The sequence below is a fragment of the Callospermophilus lateralis genome, chromosome 4 (genome assembly GCF_048772815.1).
Source record: "Callospermophilus lateralis isolate mCalLat2 chromosome 4, mCalLat2.hap1, whole genome shotgun sequence".
Lineage (NCBI taxonomy): Eukaryota > Metazoa > Chordata > Mammalia > Rodentia > Sciuridae > Callospermophilus > Callospermophilus lateralis.
Window position 1 is genome coordinate 147632405 of NC_135308.1, and position 21262 is coordinate 147653666.

At 35.8% G+C, this 21262-nt stretch overlaps 1 protein-coding gene across 1 annotated transcript in view; it reads left to right on the forward strand.

Moving 5' to 3' along the window:
• Window positions 1-21002, forward strand: part of Nr1h4 (nuclear receptor subfamily 1 group H member 4) — a 42851-nt gene extending 21849 nt beyond the window's left edge. Inside the window, exons 3-9 of the mRNA XM_076855419.2 lie at window positions 1845-1997; window positions 4306-4439; window positions 5826-5924; window positions 6266-6365; window positions 9058-9204; window positions 18988-19101; window positions 20761-21002. Of these exons, the coding sequence (XP_076711534.1) occupies window positions 1845-1997; window positions 4306-4439; window positions 5826-5924; window positions 6266-6365; window positions 9058-9204; window positions 18988-19101; window positions 20761-21002 (989 nt within the window). The remainder of the gene's footprint in view (window positions 1-1844; window positions 1998-4305; window positions 4440-5825; window positions 5925-6265; window positions 6366-9057; window positions 9205-18987; window positions 19102-20760) is intronic.
• The last annotated feature ends 260 nt before the right edge of the window (window positions 21003-21262 follow it).

A 21262-nucleotide genomic window follows, 5' to 3' on the forward strand; every position in this document is an offset into this window, starting at 1 on the left:
GAGAATTAGAAAAATGTGTCCCTTCCTCGGTAAAATATATACATAAAGACATCCTGCTTCCCCAGGCCCAGAGAAAGTATCTACAACAGGATCATTTGAGAATATTGTTGCATCCCTCCTGAAATTGAGGGATGTAAGGTTTGGTGTCTATCATTTACCTGAGAAATTGAAAGGCAGGTGACTGACCATTTATGGATAAGTGGGAGAGATTTATCTGTTCCATAGAGTTTGTTGCGTCAGAGAAAGTCAGCATTAGATTATCATAAGTCCATGCCAAGAGTACCACAGAGTTAGGTCTCAGTATAACCAGTGTGGAGTGAACTTCCAAATTCCTAGATGCTGGAGAAGGGAATACAAGCCGTGGGACAGAATAGAAACTTATTTGCTCTGATCAAGGAAGTACAGAAGAAAGCATCCCAATGATAGAAGGAGCTCTTTAGAGAACCCAACCCAAGGAAGAAGAATCAACTTTAAAACTTGTTAAGGATAACCAGCTTATGACACTACAGTACTTCCCACTCTCCACAGATGATATATGTTCCATGACCCCCAGTAGATGCCTAAAAACATGGATAGTACCAGACCCTATGTGCACTATACATAACATGCCTGTGGTAAAGTTCAATTTATAAATTGGGCATAGGAAGGTATTGCCAACAATAACTAATAATAAAATATAACAATTGTAACAATATCCTGTAATAAAAGTTAAGTGAATGTCGTCTCTTTCTCAAATGCCACTGGGTGGGGGTAGTATATAGGGTGGAGATGATAACCAAGGGCTGAGTCACATACTGAGTGGCATGGAATGAAACTGCAAGATTTCATCACACCACTCAGAACAGCATGCGATCTGAAACTTGTGAGTTGTTTATTTCTGAAATTTTCCACTAATACTTTCAGACCGTGGTTGATCACGGGTAACCAAAACCTCAGGAAGTGAAACTGTGGATAAGAGTACAGAACTGTGTACCAAGCAATTAAGCATTTTCCTGTCACTTCTCCCTTGCCTCCCACAATCCTCTCCCTCTTCACCAATCCCCCTGACACTGAAGGTGTCAGAAACTGTGGTTAACCAGATAGAGGAGAATAGAAGAAGTGGGACATGGGGAAAAGGAGAAGCAAGAGATGAAGACAGTCACACTCCTTTTCTTACTCTACCCATCTTAACTGTAATAGGCTGAAGCTGTGCTCCAGTTTCTCAGGGGAGACGTTTGCTTTTAAATCAAGGTTGGAATTTTTATTATTATGACAGATTGGCAACATAGTAAGATGAATGCAACTTTCTCCCTAACTGCTTGATAAACACCAAAACACTTTCCCAGACTTGGATCATTGCTCTCTTTCTGTTCTGACTTCTCCATCCAAGACTGACCATTCTCTGTGTCTACTGGGCCCCAGCATAGCCTCCAGGTAGAACCTGTGCAATGCTTAATTTCATGTGTTTAATTGTGGGTATGTCTTTGCTTTCTGTCAACCTTTACACTCTTGGAATTGAGGGATGAATTTTTTGCTTAGAGAGCACAAGTACCAACACTCGCTGGCATAAAATTGATCCTCGATAAAGATCTATGAAAGTAATTTATCATGCCATATGAACTGATAGTTTTCTAAGAGAGACTATAATTCAAACTTGTTTTTATTTTTTTGAGAGGTAAATTAAAAAATAGCAGCCTTCTTAACACGGTGTAATTGAAAGTACCTTTTGTTATAGGTGTACTCAAGGAGTGCCTGGGTGCTGGCCCTCCAGCAGCTCATGAGAAAACATTCTGGCATCTCTGCTCCAGATGTGTTTTCCTGAGTGGTTAGGGGCCTTTTGACATTCTTCAGTGTTTCTTCCACAGGTTTCTTCAGGAGAAGCATTACCAAAAATGCTGTGTACAAGTGTAAAAATGGGGGCAACTGTGTGATGGATATGTACATGCGAAGGAAGTGCCAGGAGTGTCGGCTAAGGAAGTGCAAAGAGATGGGAATGTTGGCTGAATGTATGTATACAGGTATTCACTTCAAGCAATTAAATTCCACTAAAAATCTCTTAAGGAGGCCGATGCCAGGTAAAAATCATATCGCAAGAATGATACTTCACATATTAAAGAGGGAATCTGCTGAGCCATTTAAGTTCTTGAAAAGGGTCATGAACCACTGAAATTCTCCAAACTGTCATCTAAAGAGCATCTTGTTCACCTGAAAGAAATGACTGTTGTTTGTTGTTCTTTGTTGTAAGGAACTATACATGGAATGAAGTGTCTTTAACATGCAGTTAAAATAACATGCTTTAATATGCTACAAAGAATGACAGTCTGAAAGTCTCCTCCAAATTTGATTTTAATCTACTCCTTATTTATTAATTAACATAAAATTTATAGTTGTGGGAAAAAAGTAAGAATGTTTCATAGGGTATAGCCACCTCTGAATGGTCTAAATAGAGTTTTAAACCAAGTCATTTTATTAAGAATCCATTTTCTCCTAGTGCAGCTTTGAACCAATTTGTATAGGTTTACACAGGAAATTAACTACCCTGAGTTTTAATATAATTTTGTCCTTCAATCTGATAAAGAGACACTGTATTAACTGCTGGCTTTGTGAGGGACCGCAATCTTCATCAAAAACTGGAATGCATGTTAGTATATAACATAATTAATTTTTCATTCTGCAAATGCTACAGAGCACTCAGATTCTGAGATATGTCCTGTTCCTCCTCAAAACACAAATAGACAAACAAATGTCACCAAGGGGACGATGGCATTCAGGGAGGGAATGCCACATGAAATAAAAGCCTGTGGAAGGTGACTCCACTTCTATTGTTCCCAAATAGTACAGGCAACTGGGATGGACCCAGAAAAATAATGTATGCAGGAGAAGGGAAAATAGGTCTGTGTAAATAATCCAGCTCTAGGTGGATGAAAGTTTTATAGTGGCTGATCCCAATCTTATTTTAACATACATGAAACAAGATCCTGAACAGGGGCTGCTGCTGGAATCCAATCTTGCAATGGAAATAGTTTGATACTGCGTGGTTCATGTTGCTCATCACTTAAATATGAACTTGTTCCAGTTGAAGCTCCAAAGACATTTTGCATGAGTCCCTCTATAAAAGTCTATAATATCATTTATGAACAAAAACTTTTTCAGTAACAGATATAGATATTTCATAAATCTATAAAATAAATTTCCTGCACAAAGAACAATCTGGAACTTCATTTTCACTTAAGTAAATAAGTGTGAACATGGAAGATTGTTCTACATTACTTTTTATAGCTTTGTTTAAGGGTAAATCAGTGATGATATTGTATGAGCATTTAAAACCATTTTTTTTCAGGCATCTTGCTTGATAGTCAGATTTCCATCACAATAAAAAGTACTTGAGATCATTTAACTTATAAAGAGAAAAGGTTTATTTTGGGTCACAGTTTTGGAGGTTCCAGTTCATGATCTGTGGGACTCATTGCTTTTAGTCCTCTGGTTGGGGTACCCAATGGCAGCGGTGGAGAGGCAGGCGGAAGAAATTGCTCACTTTAATATGACCAGAAATCAAAAGAGAAAAAGGGAGGAAAGGGCCCCACAAGCCCCCTTGAGGGCACACTCCCAATACCCTAAGGACCTTCCTCTAGGTCCCACTTCCTAAGGGTTCCACTGCCTCCCAAGGGCATATACTAGAGACCCAGCCTTTAACACCTGGGTCTTCTGGGGACATTTAACACCCAAACTATAGCATTTCTTGAGTTATTTTAATATTTAACTATAATTTCAATAATTTATATAGCTATAGAAATTGATAAGATTTTGTTTTCCTAAAGGATGTTAATATTTGTTTTACTCAACAAGTTTAAATGTGAAAACAAATGTACTTCTTATGGCATAGTATATAACATGTATCAACATAATATTAATCTTATGTTTTGAATTAAGGGCTTTCCAGATCCCCTAGATTAGGAATAGGGAGATTGTCATTCACCTTTTTATTGATTGTCTTGCATTGTATGTAATGCTTTAGTAACACAAATTCTTCGTATAAAAGCCATCATTAAAAAATGATTTGATTACACTTAATCTACAAAAAAAAAAATCCAAGGTGGATATTATTTGCATTTTACAGATGAAGAAATTGAGATTCACAAGGGTTAAACTTCTTATTCAAGGTCAAGTCTTTAAATCTCAGCCTTCTGTTTTTAAATATCTAAAGAGCTGGAATTAGTTCCTTGCCAAGTTGCACAGATTGTCTGAGCCAACCATACAACTATTTCATGACCATACACCTAACAGAACTTTCTGTGATTGATAAAGTCCCTACGTTCATTTTTTCAGGCTTGTTAACTGAAATTCAGTGTAAATCTAAACGACTGAGAAAAAATGTGAAGCAGTATGCAGATCAGACCATTAATGAGGACAGCGAAGGACGGGACTTGAGACAAGTGACCTCAACGACTAAGTCATGCAGGGTAATAACATGCAGTGGTGTCTGCCAAAGCCAGCAGGAGCCTAGCGATCTGGCTGGGAGACTCAGATTAGAGCCATAGCTACAGCAGAATTCCCATTTCCATTTTGCATTAAAATGGATCCCTTCTTTTGTTTTTAATCAAGAGAAAAAGACATGCTTTGTTGAAAAAATTCAAATAATAGCAATGTATAAGGTGAAAAGTAAAAGTTTTTATTCTGAAAAGGGCCAAAGAGAATTTCGTCCATTTTTAAAAATTTTTTAGTTGTAGTTGGACACAATACCTTTATTTTATTCATATATTTTTATGCAGTGTTGAGGATCGAACCCAGGGTCTTACGCGTGCAAGGTGAGCGCTCTACCTCTGAGCCACAACCCCAGCCCCAATTTCGTCCATTTTTACTTTTTCAAAATATATTATCTTGTATTCATTTTGGAAAAAAATAATTTTATAGAAAAATATTCTTTTTAAAAATTTTTTAAATATTTATTTTTTAATTATAGGTGGAAACAATATCAATATTTTATTTTTATGTGGTAATGAGGATTGAACCTAGTGCCTCACGCATGCTAGGCAAGCACTCTACCTCTGAGCCACAATCCCACCGCCCCCCCCCCCCCAAATATTATTCTTCCTAGTGTTTCATCAGCAACACTTTTTGGTATAAGGAAACAAAGAGTTGACACAATTATTCATATTCCTTAAAAGATGCTATTAAGAGGGAAAGAAATGTTTGAGATCTGAATTGTCCTGATTGACAACTCTCTGTTTTGGGGATCAGCAAACCTTTTCCCCCCTGTTAAGTGCCAGATTATTTGAGGATTTTGTCACATGGTCTCTATCACAACTATTTGACTCTTCCATTTTAGTGCAAAACCAGCATAGACAATACATCAACAAAACAGTGTGGCCATGTTTCAATAAAACTTTATTTACCAAAGTAGGTAGTTTGGTCCATGAGCCAGTTTGTCAACCTCTGCATATAGAATAATATGCTTAGCTGGAGTCTCCATTTTACATGAAGGAATATTTTCTTACTTTTGATTAAACCTTGAACTTCCCCTGACCTTCAATGTGAAGGGGCTTAATAGGTTTTCATGTGCACACTATTAGTTATTCTTAAGAAATACATGAAAGGCATATTTTGTTATACATATTTTCTAGATAGAAAAAAGAGTAACTTGAAACAAATGTAAGGAAGAATGATATTGCCTGCCCCAAGACCCACAAAAAGCTCTTAATTAGACACTATATTAAGCTTCATAGTTCCTGCTGTACTTAGGGCATTTCTCAACACTTTGCTATCAGTTCACTCCAAGTGAATGCACATATAGGAAGAATGACTTATAACCGCTCTCCCTAACACCTTTTATTTTCTTGCCAGTGCAGGAGAAAAATGAACTCACCCCAGATCAACAGAATCTTCTACATTATATTATGGATTCATATAGCAAACAGAGGATGCCTCAGGAAATCACAAATAAAATTGTATGTATAATATTTAAAAATATATTTCTTTAAAGTTAATGTTTTCTGGAGCTTTTATTACCTTGGATGTGAAATTTTTTTATGGGTATGTTACTTGAAATAATTCAAACTAAAAATTTAAGTTCTATATTTAAACTTTTAGCAGCATTAAGCAATTAAAAAGGAAGAAGTCACACATCTATCTTGTTAATAGTAATTGCTCTCCAAAGATCTGAGAAATATGAGCTGGGTTTTAAAATTTCATTATCTCAATTTTGTTTTCCTTTAGTCTAATGATTTTATATTGATTTAACCTTTTTTCTATCTATTTATTAATCATTTGCTTTTTTCTTAAAATTTAGTTAAAGGAAGAATTCAGTGCAGAAGAAAATTTTCTCATTTTAACAGAAATGGCTACCTCTCATGTACAGATTCTTGTAGAATTCACAAAAAAACTTCCAGGTAGTATTTTTTAAATAATAAAATTTAATATCTATTGAGTGTTTAACTATGTGCCACAGATTATATTCATCACTTTACATATAGTGTTTTTTTTTCTTGAGTCTCAAACATTCCTGTGGGATCAGATCTTTTATCGCTATTACCGTTGGCAGGTACCTTTATATGCAGTTACTTCTCTGCTGTGCTGTATAATATTCTTGGGACACTGAGTGGGGCAGATATGTTCATTGTGTAATGAGAGTCATCTCACATCCTATTCGTATATAACCACTATAGACATGAAAAGTTAGAGTTATAAAGGATATTTAATATCACTTATAAAGATTCTTCCAAATCAATAGAAATTGGGACTTTGTAAAGTTGTCATTCATCCACTTGTTCATCCAATAAGTAATTGTTGATACTTACTCTGTAAGTATCTAAATGCTTAGCTGCTTAGCTATTACCTTCAAGAAAAGTGGTGACAGGCTATTAAAACATGCACACATACACACACACACACACACACACACACACACACAAAATGAGCTGCTAGAACAGAGAGGGAATAGTTACTCATTGTGTCTGAGAAAGATAGGGAGACTTCAGAGAGAATTATATTTGTGTTGAATAGAAAACAAAGGAGGTTTTCAGTGGGCATGGAGAGGAGCTTTCCAAGTTGAGAGATCTTATGAGAAGGCAATGAGGCAATAACAAGAACAGGATTGTTAGAGATGGGAGAGAAAATTCAGTGTGACAATAACATGATGTCTGTGATGACTCCTTCATTTGACAATAAAGCAAGTTGGTACAGATGACAAGGACCTAACTAAGGAATTTAATCCTTGTTCCCCCTGGGTGATGAAGACATTTTGATGGCTTCTCATTTTGTAGAGAGGGAAATGATAAAATTTTTCTTGTACGAAGGTGGTTTTATCAGGGTCATAAAAGATGGATTTGAATAGGAAGGGATGGGAGCTGAGAGGACCAGCTAGTAGGCTATTGCACAAGACCTGTCAAGAGGGCTTGAAATAAAGCAATAACAGTGGGAGAGGGAAGAGGAACAAAATGAAGACAGATGCAAAATGACAGGACTTGGTGAACAGTGTACATGTAAGGTAAAGGAGAGGGACTTATCAACACAGAAACTAGAATGCAGGAGTCTTATCTTCTAGCCTAAAATTCTTTCTGCTGCATTATCAGTGCCCTCTAATCTAATCAGTTGAAATTGTTCCAGTGTTTTAGATTAAGAAAAAAAATTTAGTGTATCAGAATCCCTGGTCTTGAAGAGTATAATAGATACCTTGCAAAACTCTATAATGTAAATTACTTCTGGTAGTTTCTGTCATAAGATTTTAATTTGGTATGTTAATTTGCCTTCTTTTTGTCAGCATTATGCTATTATTTTATTAAATTTGTCACAGGCAGAAGTCTACATAAAACTAATAAAATGTGGGGAGAAAGTTCTTGTTATCATTGAAACACTAATATTCTCTCATTTCTTTGTTAGCAATGAAAGATAAACTTAATTTGCTATAGCTAATTAATTCAAAGGCAATCTTGATCAAAAAAACAGGATTACATAAGAGTGAAAACTGTATGTGCTGGGAGGAGCTGAGAAAAGGAAAGAAATGTGATACTTTTGGTTACTTATAGGAAAGGATTTTTCAGTTCAAATGGTCAGTTGGTCTTGAATCAAGAAATAATTGAAGACAAAGAAATCTTAATTTATACAAAGGTAGCTTACGTGAAAGCAATGGCTATATGTTAACATTTCTTCAAAATTCTCAGTGCCTAGCCTAGTTCCAGAGGAAGAGTACATTTAATGTATATTCAATGAGTAAAGCAGAAGGAAACAATACAAATACAGGAGAAAAAAAGATGCAAAAAAATAAACCCTCAATAAGGAAAAATTATTTAAAAATAATTGCAGAAATTACAATGTTATTACATACAACAATATAACATCAATACTGAAAGGGTATTTTCAGAAGATTCCAGTTGAGTGTTTCCCTTTAGTTCCTTGAGCAGAGCCTGTGTCAGGCTCTGTCCAGGGTGCTGGAGACCCAGAGGGGAGCAGAGCATGGCTCCTCCTCTCAAAGGAGCTTTTGGATACTCAAAGATAATAATGGCATATATATATATATATTTTGGTGGTAATGAAAAAATGGGATTGAACAGCCCAGGGGTGCTCTATCACTGAGCTACATCACCAGCCCTCTTAATTTTTATTTTGAATCAGAGTCTCACTAAATTGGTCAGACTGACCTTAAACTTGTAATCTTTCTGCCTCAGCCTCCCAAATCGCTGGAATTAACAGTGCACTTGGCAGGATAATAGCTCTTAATCATTAGGATTGCTGTCTTCTTTAAATTTTGATTGTTATTTAATTCCTTCCTAAGCCATGTAGATCCTAATGGTATTAATTACCTCTATTAATGTGTGTGTGTGTGTGTGTGTGTGTGTGTGTGTGTACCAACATGCACACAAATTTGTGTTTTTCCCTCTTTGATTCAATCATTCAATTATCCAACAAATAATTTTCAGGTACCTATGATGTACCAGTCATTGTGGATACAACAGTAATAAAACAGATAAAAATCTGTGCCCAAAGAAGTTTATACTCCTTATTGAAGTTTATACTGCTTATTGTTCATTGCTTATTTGTTACAAACAACTCCTTGATTCTGATTTGATTATCATCTATACTCAGGATTTCAGACTTTGGACCATGAAGACCAAATTGCTTTGCTAAAAGGGTCTGCGGTTGAAGCTATGTTCCTCCGGTCAGCTGAGATTTTCAATAAGAAACTGCCAGCTGGACATGCTGACCTATTGGAAGAAAGAATTCGGAAGAGTGGTAAGTGATTTGATTAATGGTAAAGAGTTTGTTTATGCAACTAAACATTGGTATACCCCAGGAATGCAGGCTCTTATCTGCCTTATGCAACATTATATGTCCATCATGCCTAGCATGAAGAATGGTACTAATAGATGGGTCTTTTGGAGTCTTGGTTCAAAAATCTGTTTTATAATAGCAAAATACTAAAAATTTTCTCTTTACTGCATTAAGATGAGATGTTAAAGGAAGGTTTTTGAAAAGACTGAAAAATTAGTCTGATTAAAAAAATAACACAGAGGAGCTGAGTTTATTCATTACAGAAATATTTATTTATTCAAAAATTTCAGGTGAAATAGACTAGATTCCAGCTACTATTATCCAATTATCTGTCACTATTCAAAATAAAATAAGAAGCATTTTCAATAGCAATTTTTATATATCATTTACTGGGTTCCAGATTCTGTTCTTTCATTAATTTTTTTAAAAACCCTCTGATATAAGTGATATTATTGTTTCTGTTTTTACAGATGAGGAAACTGAGATAGAGAGAAGTTAAATAACTTTCCCAGAGATGGATAGGAAATCTGACTTCAGAAGTCATGTGTCTTTTTCTTTTTCTTTTTGCAATGGCAGAAGTTAAACTCAGGTCCTTGCATGTGCAAGCAAGCCATGCATCTTAATATCTATATTGCACTACCTTTCAAGAGATGAAAAGAAATAATAGCACATGTAACTTAGTTTAACTTATTATGTAGTAATACTGTGACAGAGAGGGTCAAGAAATATTGAGATGAGTTTCTAGAAATTCTGAGCAATTTGTCTTAGGAGAACCTTAAAATAGAATATGTTCTTATTTTCCTTAAGGACTTTATGTCTGAGTTGGGGGAGGAGGGCAAATGAGATGAGATGACTTCTCAAAATCTTATCATTCTGTGATTGGTTGGAATAAGTTTAAAGACTTTTGAAAGTATTTTAGAATAGAGATTGGAATGAGAGTGTTCAGACTATTCTGCATCTGTGATAGTGCTATAAATAAGCTAATTGAAGGATCGAAAATTAATTTTTTAAAAGCTGTCTTTCCATAGTCATTATGTTTTCTCCTCTTGGTCAAAAACTGAAATGTCTTCTATGTCATGATTCCAACAGCAAATATTTGTGAAAATACACAGTAATTGGATACCTTATGAGATTTTCTATTCATTTCTTGAGTTGTCATTCAACAAATATACACTGAATGCAAGTACTTGTTTTACACAAGGTACTGCATAGTGAATTAGATATGGAGATGAGGATACATAATCTTCATCCTTCAGCATCTTGTAGACTATTGGGAAGTGGATGAGCAAATATGAGGATATATATAAAATGAAATTGGAGCATAAAGGAATGTCTGCCTTCCTAAGTCTACTTGGTGAGTTAGGATGGGCTCAAAAAAATTAATAATTTTCCGGGTACAGGGGCATATGACTATAATCCCAGAAGTGTGTGAGGCTGTGGCAGGAGGATTGCAAGTTCAAGGCCAGCAAGTTCAAAGTCAGCAACACAGTGGAGCCCTAAGCAACTTAGTGAGACTGTCTCAAAATTAAAAAAAATTAAGAAATGGGCTGGGGATATAGCTCAGTGGTTGAGTGTCCCTGGGTTGAATCCCTAGTACCAATAATAATAATAATAATAATAATAATAATAATAAAATCATGCAGGATGACTTGGAATTTAATAGCCACAGAAGTCTGAGAAAGGCATTCCAAGCAGAAAGAAACAGAATCACTATGATATAATATTATATGTCACATATAATATTGCACTATAATATTTCCATAATATAGAAATAGTGCAAATAATATAGAAATAGTGAATAACTATCCATGTATAGAATTTACAAGCGCTTCAATGTTTTAGACAGCAATATTATTAAATGGAAGATGTAGCAAGTGCTAGATTACTGAGGGCATTGAATGCCACTAAAGTAGTTTAATTTAGTTCTTACACAGTGGACAGCCTTGGTAATACTCTGAGCATATATGACATGACCATAGCTATACCACAGGAGCTCCTTCTAGCTTGAAGATTTGAATGAAGATTTGGAGGTATTGAGACTACAAGTAGGGAGACCTATAAAGAGACTAATGTAATATATAAGTGAGAAATCATGAAGTTCTTCCAGGTTTAACATATATACTCATAAAATAAAAACAAAAAACTTTGCTCTCCTGTCATAAGTTTCAGAGCTTGTGATTCTTTAGGTTTCAGAAAAGATCAAGAATTCAGTTTTCTACAATATAATCTGTACAAATGAATACACATGCATTATGGTTTCTACCTGGAATGTCCCCCTCCCCTGAAGCTTAGATTTGGCCACCAGAGCAGCAATGTCCAGAGGTTGGGCTTTTGCGAAGCCATTAGTTCATGAAGGCTCTAACCTCATCAATGACTAATACATTTGATGGAGTAATAATAGGAATGAGGAGATGGAAGGAGAGGAGATGGAAACTGTGGGCAGGTGGGGCATGTTTGGAGGAAGTAGGTCACTAGGGATGTGCTCTTGGGGTCTGTGTCTGATCCCTGGCCCCTTCCTTGAGCTCCCCCTGCCCCACCTTTCCACCACAATGTTTCTGTCTTGGAGTCAGCTAGACCAAACTGAAACCTCTGAAATCATGAACCAAAATAAATCTTTCCTCCTCTAAGTTGTTTGTGTCAGGTATTTCTGCCACAGCAGTGAAAATTTGACTAACACAGCACGTCTCTAGTTCATAATAAGATCCTTTCCCCAAATATCAACCACATATTGTGACAATAAAACCATCCAAACTCACGTGCTGCTTCATATTTTATTATCCATAATGCTGTTTCTTCTATTTATTAATATTTATGAATTTTCTTCCCCTCCTCCATGGATTTTCAGAACACTACCTCTTTCACATACTACATAAAAGCCTGATCTTGCTCAGTGACCTTTCAGAAATTTTCATTCTTATGCTAATGTAACATGTTCTAATTTCTATTATATGTTTAATTCTAGGATAGCACAACCTCTCAAAGTTCCCCTGTTTATGCCTGCAGAACTCTTGAAAGAATAAAATGTGAATTTTCTCTCCTCATTCTTCAAATTCATACTCTTTTGTTTTCTATTATTCCATTTCACTTACATACACAAAGATACTGTCTCATGAGATACTTTTACTTAATGAGAGTTATAGTTTTTGTTTATGTTAATGGAAGCTTCAGAACATATATATGACATAATCTGTGGTTGGATTGTTTTTACACTATTGTGTAGCAATGATTTCATTCCTAATGTACTGTTATAATGCAAACTAGGTTTTTAAGCTAGAATTTTTAATAAAAATAGGAATAATCAAAAATGATGCCATAAAACACAATAGTGGTTACACTGAATGGATTTACTTTTTAACAGTAAGGAAATTAGCAATAACCTCTTACAGAACAAAGCAAGTTTTTTCTGTTCTTTTCAAATATAAATAACTCCTAAACTTTATAGGCTTTCCCCCTTTTTTTAGGTCCCCCAAGAGACAGAAATAAAGTATTCAGTTCAGAGAGTATTATTCAGGAATACACAATCATCTTGTTGGTACTCCCAGTGGCTCCTGTAGGTAGGTGTCAGATTCATATTTTATAGAATGGGAAATGGACTTGGAGAGGCTGGATAACCTGCCCAAGGTCCTACAGCTCATCAGTAGAGTTCAGGAAGTGACTGCGGGTGTTCCCTAACTGCAAGCCCAGTGCCTTAACTACATGCTGCACCTGTCACTTACCAAGGTCTAATATAGACCCAGCAAATCAGCTCCTGCCTTTCAGTTGAGATGGAAAGTATAAGCAGCAGCTAACAATGTCGAATTACTTTTAAATAAATGATAAAATAAATAGAGACAATGAGGTCAGAGAAAGAAGATATTAGAGAGATGAAGTTGTAGCTAGTTAGTAGTACTATACTAAAATATACTGTGCCTGTTTTTCTGTTCTTTAAATATGTGTATGTGTGTATATAATTTTACTGTGTTAGGCTTCGTAACATACACAAGCAAAAATAATAAAAAGAATTAAAAATTTCCCAAGAAGCAGCAGTAATCTGATGATCAGTTGAAATACTGTCTTTCAAAGAAAGGTTGGAAATGTAAAGGAACAAATGAGAAAATATAAGAAAGGTAAAATGCTTAAAGTTTAGAATTCTTACTATTTTAATTTGAATGTGATCACATGATAATTTTGACAATGGACAACTTGGAGCTCAATTATTGGAAAAATTTTTCTTTAAAATGGACAGGAAGTATTAAAGGAATATGAATTGGTATTTTCACTGTTCCTGGACAGAACCATTGTTCCTTAGCTGTATTCCCCAAAGTCCTTTGTACTTGCTCATTTTTGGACATCATGTATTTATTTATGCATCTGTCTCTTCTGTTAATCTGTTAATTGCTTGAGGACTTCATATTCCTAGCACTGCCACAGTGCCTGGGATAACAGGCATACAAAAATTGGTGAAGTTTGTTAGAATGAATCTAAAACTTGACAGTACCAGTGAGGCCTAATACAAAGAATGTCATTTATTAACTATTTTAAATGAAATATTTTATATTTATAGTAGGTTTTTAAAAAAAATTGTTAATGCAATGACAGCAGCTTCTTTTTTTAGGACTAAGAGTGTGGCACAAATGACTCACTGGATAATTTTGCAGTTGGAACTTTTCTTAGCACCTCAAGAATGTTCCTATTGTCCTAATGACATCTCTTGCCCAATCACATTTCACAGCTATGTCATCTTTGTCACAAGGAACCAACAAAACACAATACTTCTAAATTTAACAAATATTTATTAATCTCTTGCCACGTCTCCACAAAGATGATATTCTTAGAGATACAGGGATGAATAAGAAACATCTATGGAGTAGCCTTTATGGACCAGGCACATTCCAGGCACTGGAGATGCAGTAATTGGTTCCTGCTCTTATACAATATACATATATGGTGTTTTATACACCAGTGGAAAGGAGAGATATAAATTGTAATAGGTTTCATATAATTGAACATGGAAAATAAAGCAACTAATTCTGCTTCACTGTTGAACTTGGCTTTGGAACAATGGGTAGCATGCTTTGGAACATGGGTAGGGTGCTTTACCCTAACAAGAACCCTGTATTATGTTTCAGGGGACAAAATATGAAGACATAAAACATGTTTTCTCATTTATTAGGGGAGATCCCTATTAAAATGCTGGTGGTTGAGGGTAACAAAAAAATCTAACCCAACATGGCCTTAAAAATAAGGAAATGTGTTAACTCAAATGAGGAAGGGTGGCTGCAGAATTGGTTAATCCAGGGGCTCTGCACATCACCAGAAACACAGTTCTTTTTCCTCTGCTAACCTTGGTGTGTTCGCTTCACTCTCAGGCAAGTTCTCCTCCTGGTCATCTAATGGCCACAGCAGTTCCAAGCTCCACAATGGCCAAAGGAAAGAGAGGAATGAGTCCCAAGGGTGGGAATCTCTCTAAGGAGCATCCCAGTAGATTTCCCCTCCAGTCTCATTAGCCAGAATTACACTGCTCTTCCTGACTACACCAACCTCTGCTATGGGAAATGACTGTGGGTGGGAGCCAGGATCTCCCTCCACCTACCTGGTCATGAGGCTGGGCTGGGGAAGGTAGATATGTAGTGTAGGCAACAAACTGATTCACCTTTAGAAACCCAGAAGTTACTTCAGAAGAAAGCCTTGGGAGGGCAAGAGTTTAGTCTGAAAGGAGAGCAGAAAGCAGATATAACCTTGTATGTCATGTCAGAGGCTTATGGGATGGCATCATTACTGAAAGAATTAAAAAATTACGTAGGTCTGCAAAAAGCCTCATTTTTAACAAGGTGGGATCCTCAGTTAAAGTAAATCAAAAAGAGGTATTTACAAAACTGGAAATTGGTCTTGTATAATATGTATCCTTGTATATAATACACACTCACACATACAAATAAGCCACTTTTTTGTTGTGGTTCCTAATTAAGGCTAGGAAGTTAATTTGGAGACAAAAGACAATTCATTTTAAAATAAAGCAAGATAGTGTTAATTGTGTCAAATGGTTATTCTCTAAGAGAATATTTCTGATAATTGAATAATTAATTCATCCATCACAGAACTCTTTAAGGGAAAATAAATAAACTGGGGAGTAAAAATAGAAATTTTGTTGTTATTTTAACAATTTCAGAGTTTTTCATGGCAAAGTCTTGGCAAGTGAATTAGAAAATAGCCCCCTCTAGTGACCAAAAATCAACTAATTGGTCACAAGAGCAAAAATGAAGCAAATTTTAAGAAAGCAGTTAGGAAGTAGGAGGAAGCTGGAAAAACTGGAAAAGGCTGCCCCCTTCAGGATAATGTTGTCATTACACTTATTTTAGAAATCCCTGGTTCCCAAAATCTTGAAAATACACTCTTAGTTTTTGTGTAGTTAATGATTGTTGACTCTAATTTCCAAAGCACATTTATATTTGATTCATCCTATTGGAAAATTATTATTTTTTAAGAACTCTATTATTGGTTTTCTACATTTTTCTATATTTATAATACTGGGCTTTTACAACTTGCACAAAATGAAACAATCATAATAAACATTTTAACTCAATTTTCCTCAAATAGTATCAAGTATAATTAGATAGCTAATTGAAGTAACATTTTTGGAGGGTAAGTGGGGATTTAGAAAGACAAATGAACCAGGAAATTAGGTATTCAAAGTTGATTTCTAAAAATTGGACATTTTAAAATCAGCTGCCTTGAATATCACTTCCAAATTGCATGTACTATTTATGATTATGGCATAGTCATGAATTATTATTTTAGGTAACTCTGACTGATGGAAAAAGTCCATTCATGCTCAAGAGAGCATAAAGACAGCCATTTTTTGAAGATAGAAAAGAAAATCTTAATGAGAAAAATCCAGATTTTAGTTTACCTTTAATATCTGGGAATCTTTTGAGGCAAATCACTGATCAGCTTATTTGTATTCCTTCTCAGTCATATACAGAATGATTTTCTTTAAAAAACACATAACTTTGTAAAGGTAAAAGTAAATTTAATCTAAGGCTAAAATGAACTGAGTTTAAGATGAACTAATCTGTGGATTCAGTTCACCTGAATAACAACAGTAGGTTTTCTGCTTATTTGCTCTAACATTTATCAAGGGTTTTTTATGAGCCAGGCATTGTGCTAAACACTCTTGACACATTATCTCATGCGATGTTATTGTTATATAATTCACAGTTCACAGATAAGAGACCTATGGCTTAAAAAGTTTAAGCATTGTACCCAAGACTAAGTTGTGGAGTCAAACTTCACTCAGAGCTGGCTCATGGCCTCCTACACACTGTGTTGAGAGCCAGGACTTGTATTTCTAGACTCACATACTCCAGTCCACAGCTTTTTAAACTGTATCCAGTTTGGTCGTGGGGATTCAGTTCAATCTGTGACAGCTGAATAAAAGGAACCCTTCCACATGATGAAATCCCCAAGTTGCTCAACAAAGACTTTGTTGTTAAGAGAGCCCACTGGGGTCAATTAAAGAATCAGAAGTAAAGGGGAGAAGAGTGTGGTACATTGACTAGAGAGGGAAAAGCCCAAGATTTATTTTGGGAAGATTCTTCATAGTCTTCTAAAGTAAAGATTTAGACTTTCTAATAAATTCACTTTCTATAACATGTACCAATAAATTTTATTTTGATTCAGTTCAGCCAAGGCTCTTTGGCTTTAGATCTGATTTTGAAAGGAATAGAGCAGTCTGTTCTCATCTGGAACAATCCTGGGAGATGCATCCTCATCTTAATTCATTTATAAGTCACATCACAGTATTTTCGGTTTCCTTGATTTCCCAGCCAAAGGCCCTTCTGGAGTAGAGCCATGCATAGAACAGGCACCAAGCTGATATTTGTTGATTGAGCAGACACAAAGAAATCTTAACTTATGAAGAGGAGTAAGCTAGATAAAGGAGAAAAATGATATTCCAAGGAGAGAGAACAATACATGCAGAAACAGGGCAGATTGAATTGTTATGGGAACAAGTGGCTGAACATGGCTAGAGATAAGGGTGCTGGATAGAAAAGCAGTGGCAGTTTAGACAAAGCCCACAAGCTTTGGTTTGAATTCTGGTTTACCTCTCACTGGCTGTGTGACTTTGGACAAGTCATATACCTCTTTGTATCTGCTTTATGAGATGATAGAAAGATTAATTATTGCATAAGAAACACTTAGAACAGTGCCTAAAACATAATAAGTACTCAACAAATATGGCCTCCTACTATCACCAGGGGTGGGTTCTGGGGGGGGTGTCTTATAAAAAGGGTCCTTACATAATAAAATTGCTGCCTAATGCTATTTTTAGAACTCTTTGTTAGAGTCTTATCTCTTGGCTGGAGCAAACAGTCAATGCTAGGACTTATAGGGATTTCTTTCCAGAGACTCACCAATGGATCAGATAATTCCTTCAACAAAGTATCAGTAGGTTTGTAAGAAGTGGGGAGATGTGTATGGTTTGAATTTTATGAAGGTCATTCTGGTGTCCTGGATAGAGGATAGATCAAAGAGGAACATGAAACAAAGAAGGTATCTGATGATATAGGGAAAAGGAAAAGAGAAAAAAAGACAGTGCCACTGTTTGTTTGTTTGTTTGTTTTTTACAGTTTGCATAGACCAGGTGCTGGGTCTCCATAGGTAGGAGACAAGAAAGTTACAGATGCATACCGGAACTAAACGTGTGCCAGATTTAGTGTTTTGGAAATAGAAAAAGGGCCTGTGTCACAAGTGTCTGTTGTATTGTGTCGTGTGTCACAGTGACTATACAAACATGGAGGAGGCCCACACCGTTAGGGATGACTGGGGCAGAGTCAAGGAAGAAAATTAAAATTTTGTGGCAAAAGTCATGGAAGTTGTAAGCCATGGAAAGACTTATAAGAAGTGGGGAGATAGTGTGTGGTCTGAATTTTAGAAAGGTCATTCTGGTAGATGGATAAAAGTTGCATTGAAGAGGACCAAGTTGAAAACAGGAAGGCCATCGAGGGGGTAATTGCAGTAACCCAGATGGAAAGAGATGGGACTTTAAGCTAACTAAGCCAGTGCCAGGAGACATGAAGAGTGGAGAGAACAACAGGTGAGGGGAGAAGGGAGAATCCATAAGACCAGCCACCTGGGTCCCAGTTATCAGGCCTGGGCAATGGGGTGGATAAAGATATCAGTTACTGAGAATGGCAAACCAGGAAAGAAGTGGCTTTAGAGGAAGGTGAGAGAGTTCAGTACATGGTATCTTTGATTTTGGACGTACTGAGTTTGAAAAGAACAGCCAAGTACCTTTGCCAAGTAGGCAGTGGGCAAGTAGGCCTGCTACTCTGGCCAGAGATTGGAACACTTTGATAGGAACACTGCCAGTGTATTCAACAGAGCTGTCAATACTTCTCGACTAAAGAACAACTTTTTTTGTCAGTTGTTTAAGATGCCATCTATGCCTTGATTATAGATATTACTATTAAACAAGATTTAACTAAGCTCCATCTAGAAAATGGTGAAATTTTGAAATTCTGGCAATTCAAAAACATTATTATTTAATGTCAACAGTAGTGACTGAAACAAAGACACGGCTGAAATCTGTACTTTGAGGATTTTATCAATTGGTCTTCTTTGCAATGTTCTGCTTTTGCCTGAATTTAAATTATGTGATTATTTAAATGTGCACCTATGGGGGTAGAGATCATCATATGTTTTAAGCTTTTTAGTGCTTCAAAAATATTACTGTAATTGTAATTTTTCAACCTTCTCATGTAGGTATCTCTGATGACTATATCACACCTATGTTTAGTTTTTATAAAAGTATTGGGGAATTGAAAATGACTCAAGAAGAGTATGCTCTGCTTACAGCAATTGTTATCCTCTCTCCAGGTAATTTCAGTTGTGCATTTAAATTTTTATACCTTTTGTTTTTTCCCTTGGCATAACAGTAATAATGTTTATTAAAGGAAATTTGGAAAACACAGAAACATAAAGGACAAATAAAATGACCTGTAGTTCTACCATTCAAATAGAGCCATTGTTAACATTTTAGTGTATTTCTTAATCTTTTTTTCCCAAACATCACCCTTGTGCATTCCGTGAATGCATGTTGAACATATATTATGTACTAGACATTAGGTATGATAAGATACAACTCCCATGGGGCTCACATTCTACTAGTACAAAGAAGATAATAAATGATGAAACTGATAAAAATAATTTTTCAGGAGATAGAAAATGTTTCCAAAAATGTAATGATGAGAATATAGGAAAGAAAGTGGTAGGATAATGATATTTTAAATAGTGGTCAGAGAAGTCTTTTCTAAATGGTTGACATTTGAGCAGGGTTATAAATGAAATTATTAGCCAGGTGTGGTGATGCACATCTGTAATTCCAGCAGCTCAGAAGGGTAAGGCAGGAGGATCTCGAGTTCAATGTCTGCATCAGCAATTTAGTGAGGCCATAAGCAACTTAGCAAGATCCTATCTCAAAATAAAATATATAAAGGGCTAGGGATGTACCTTGGTGGGTAAGCATCACTGATACTGAATAAATAAATAATAAATTATGTACTTCATATAATAATAATAGAGAACATATTATGCCTTTTTAAAGTTTATAGCTTGTCAATAGACCTTTTCCCAAGTCATTCCAATTGTTTTGCAGTTGTATTGATTTATAGTTGTAAGCTGTATAATTATATTGGTAAAAGTTTGTTATAATGTAGGCATAATAATCCATTGTATGGATGTACAATTACATTCTAAATCTTTAAATCTTTACCATATGTTTGTATAGTGTGATGCTTCCGATTTTCTTTTCTTAAACAATATTGATACCTCTGTACATAAAATTCACTTATAAGTGTATTTGGGAGCAAGTAATCCAGGTTTGTGCTATGTTTAGGATTTGTAAAGCACAATTATAACGCTTGCCTTAAACCATTTTTTTTTTTTTTTTTTTTTAGGGTTGGGGCTATAGTTGAGTTGATAGAGTGTTTGCCTCACATGCACAAGGCCCCCTGGGTTTAATCCCTAGCACCACAAAGAAAAAAAATTATTAAGCCATTTTTATGCATGATATTGAGGCAGAAGCTAATTGCTCTTTTTTTTAAAGCCATAAACAGTGATAAAGAAAGAAAGAAGGAAGGAAGGAAGGAAGGAAGGAAGGAAGGAAGGAAGGAAGGAAGGAAGGAAGAAAAGAAAGAAAGAAAGAAAAGCTGTTGGGCAGAACCTCCTCCTAAAATTACACACATAGATATTCTTTAACCCAGCAATTTCACCTCTGGGATTATACCCATCAGAAAGGGTACTTATGTCTATCACATGGATTACCTTCAGGGGCTTTGGTGGGAGGGGACATTAAGTGGGATTCTTGGGAGCATTAGATGTTCATATCTTGATGTACATGTGATTTAATGGGTGTATATTAATTTGTACATTTTGAGTGTATATGTACATTTCCCAAAAGTTAACCTTGCTATAATATGCCAAATTAACGCTTTCCCACTTTTTAATTTTGTCACTATATTTTAAACTCCAAAACAGATAGACAATACATAAAGGATAGAGAGGCAGTGGAGAAACTTCAGGAACCACTGCTCGATGTGTTACAAAAACTGTGCAAGATTCATCAGCCTGAAAATCCTCAGCATTTTGCCTGTCTTCTGGGTCGCCTGACAGAATTGCGGACATTCAACCATCACCACGCTGAGATGCTGATGTCATGGAGAGTGAATGATCACAAGTTCACCCCACTGCTCTGTGAAATCTGGGATGTGCAGTGTTGAGCTCCTTTCCACCCTTGTAATATAAATCTGATGTATGACTTTCCTTTATTTCATTTGTACCTGGTTTCACTCAAGAATCTTGATGAATATTTATGCAGTAATTATATAACTTCCACAGCTGTAAATATGGGGTTAGATAGAATTACTTCTCTATATTATATTTTACAAGGCTTCAGGGAATCCTACTTTCCAATTGGCATGCCCTGTTGCCTAATTAAATTGATTGTCACTTCTGTTCTGTCTGTTGAATTGGGGGAAAC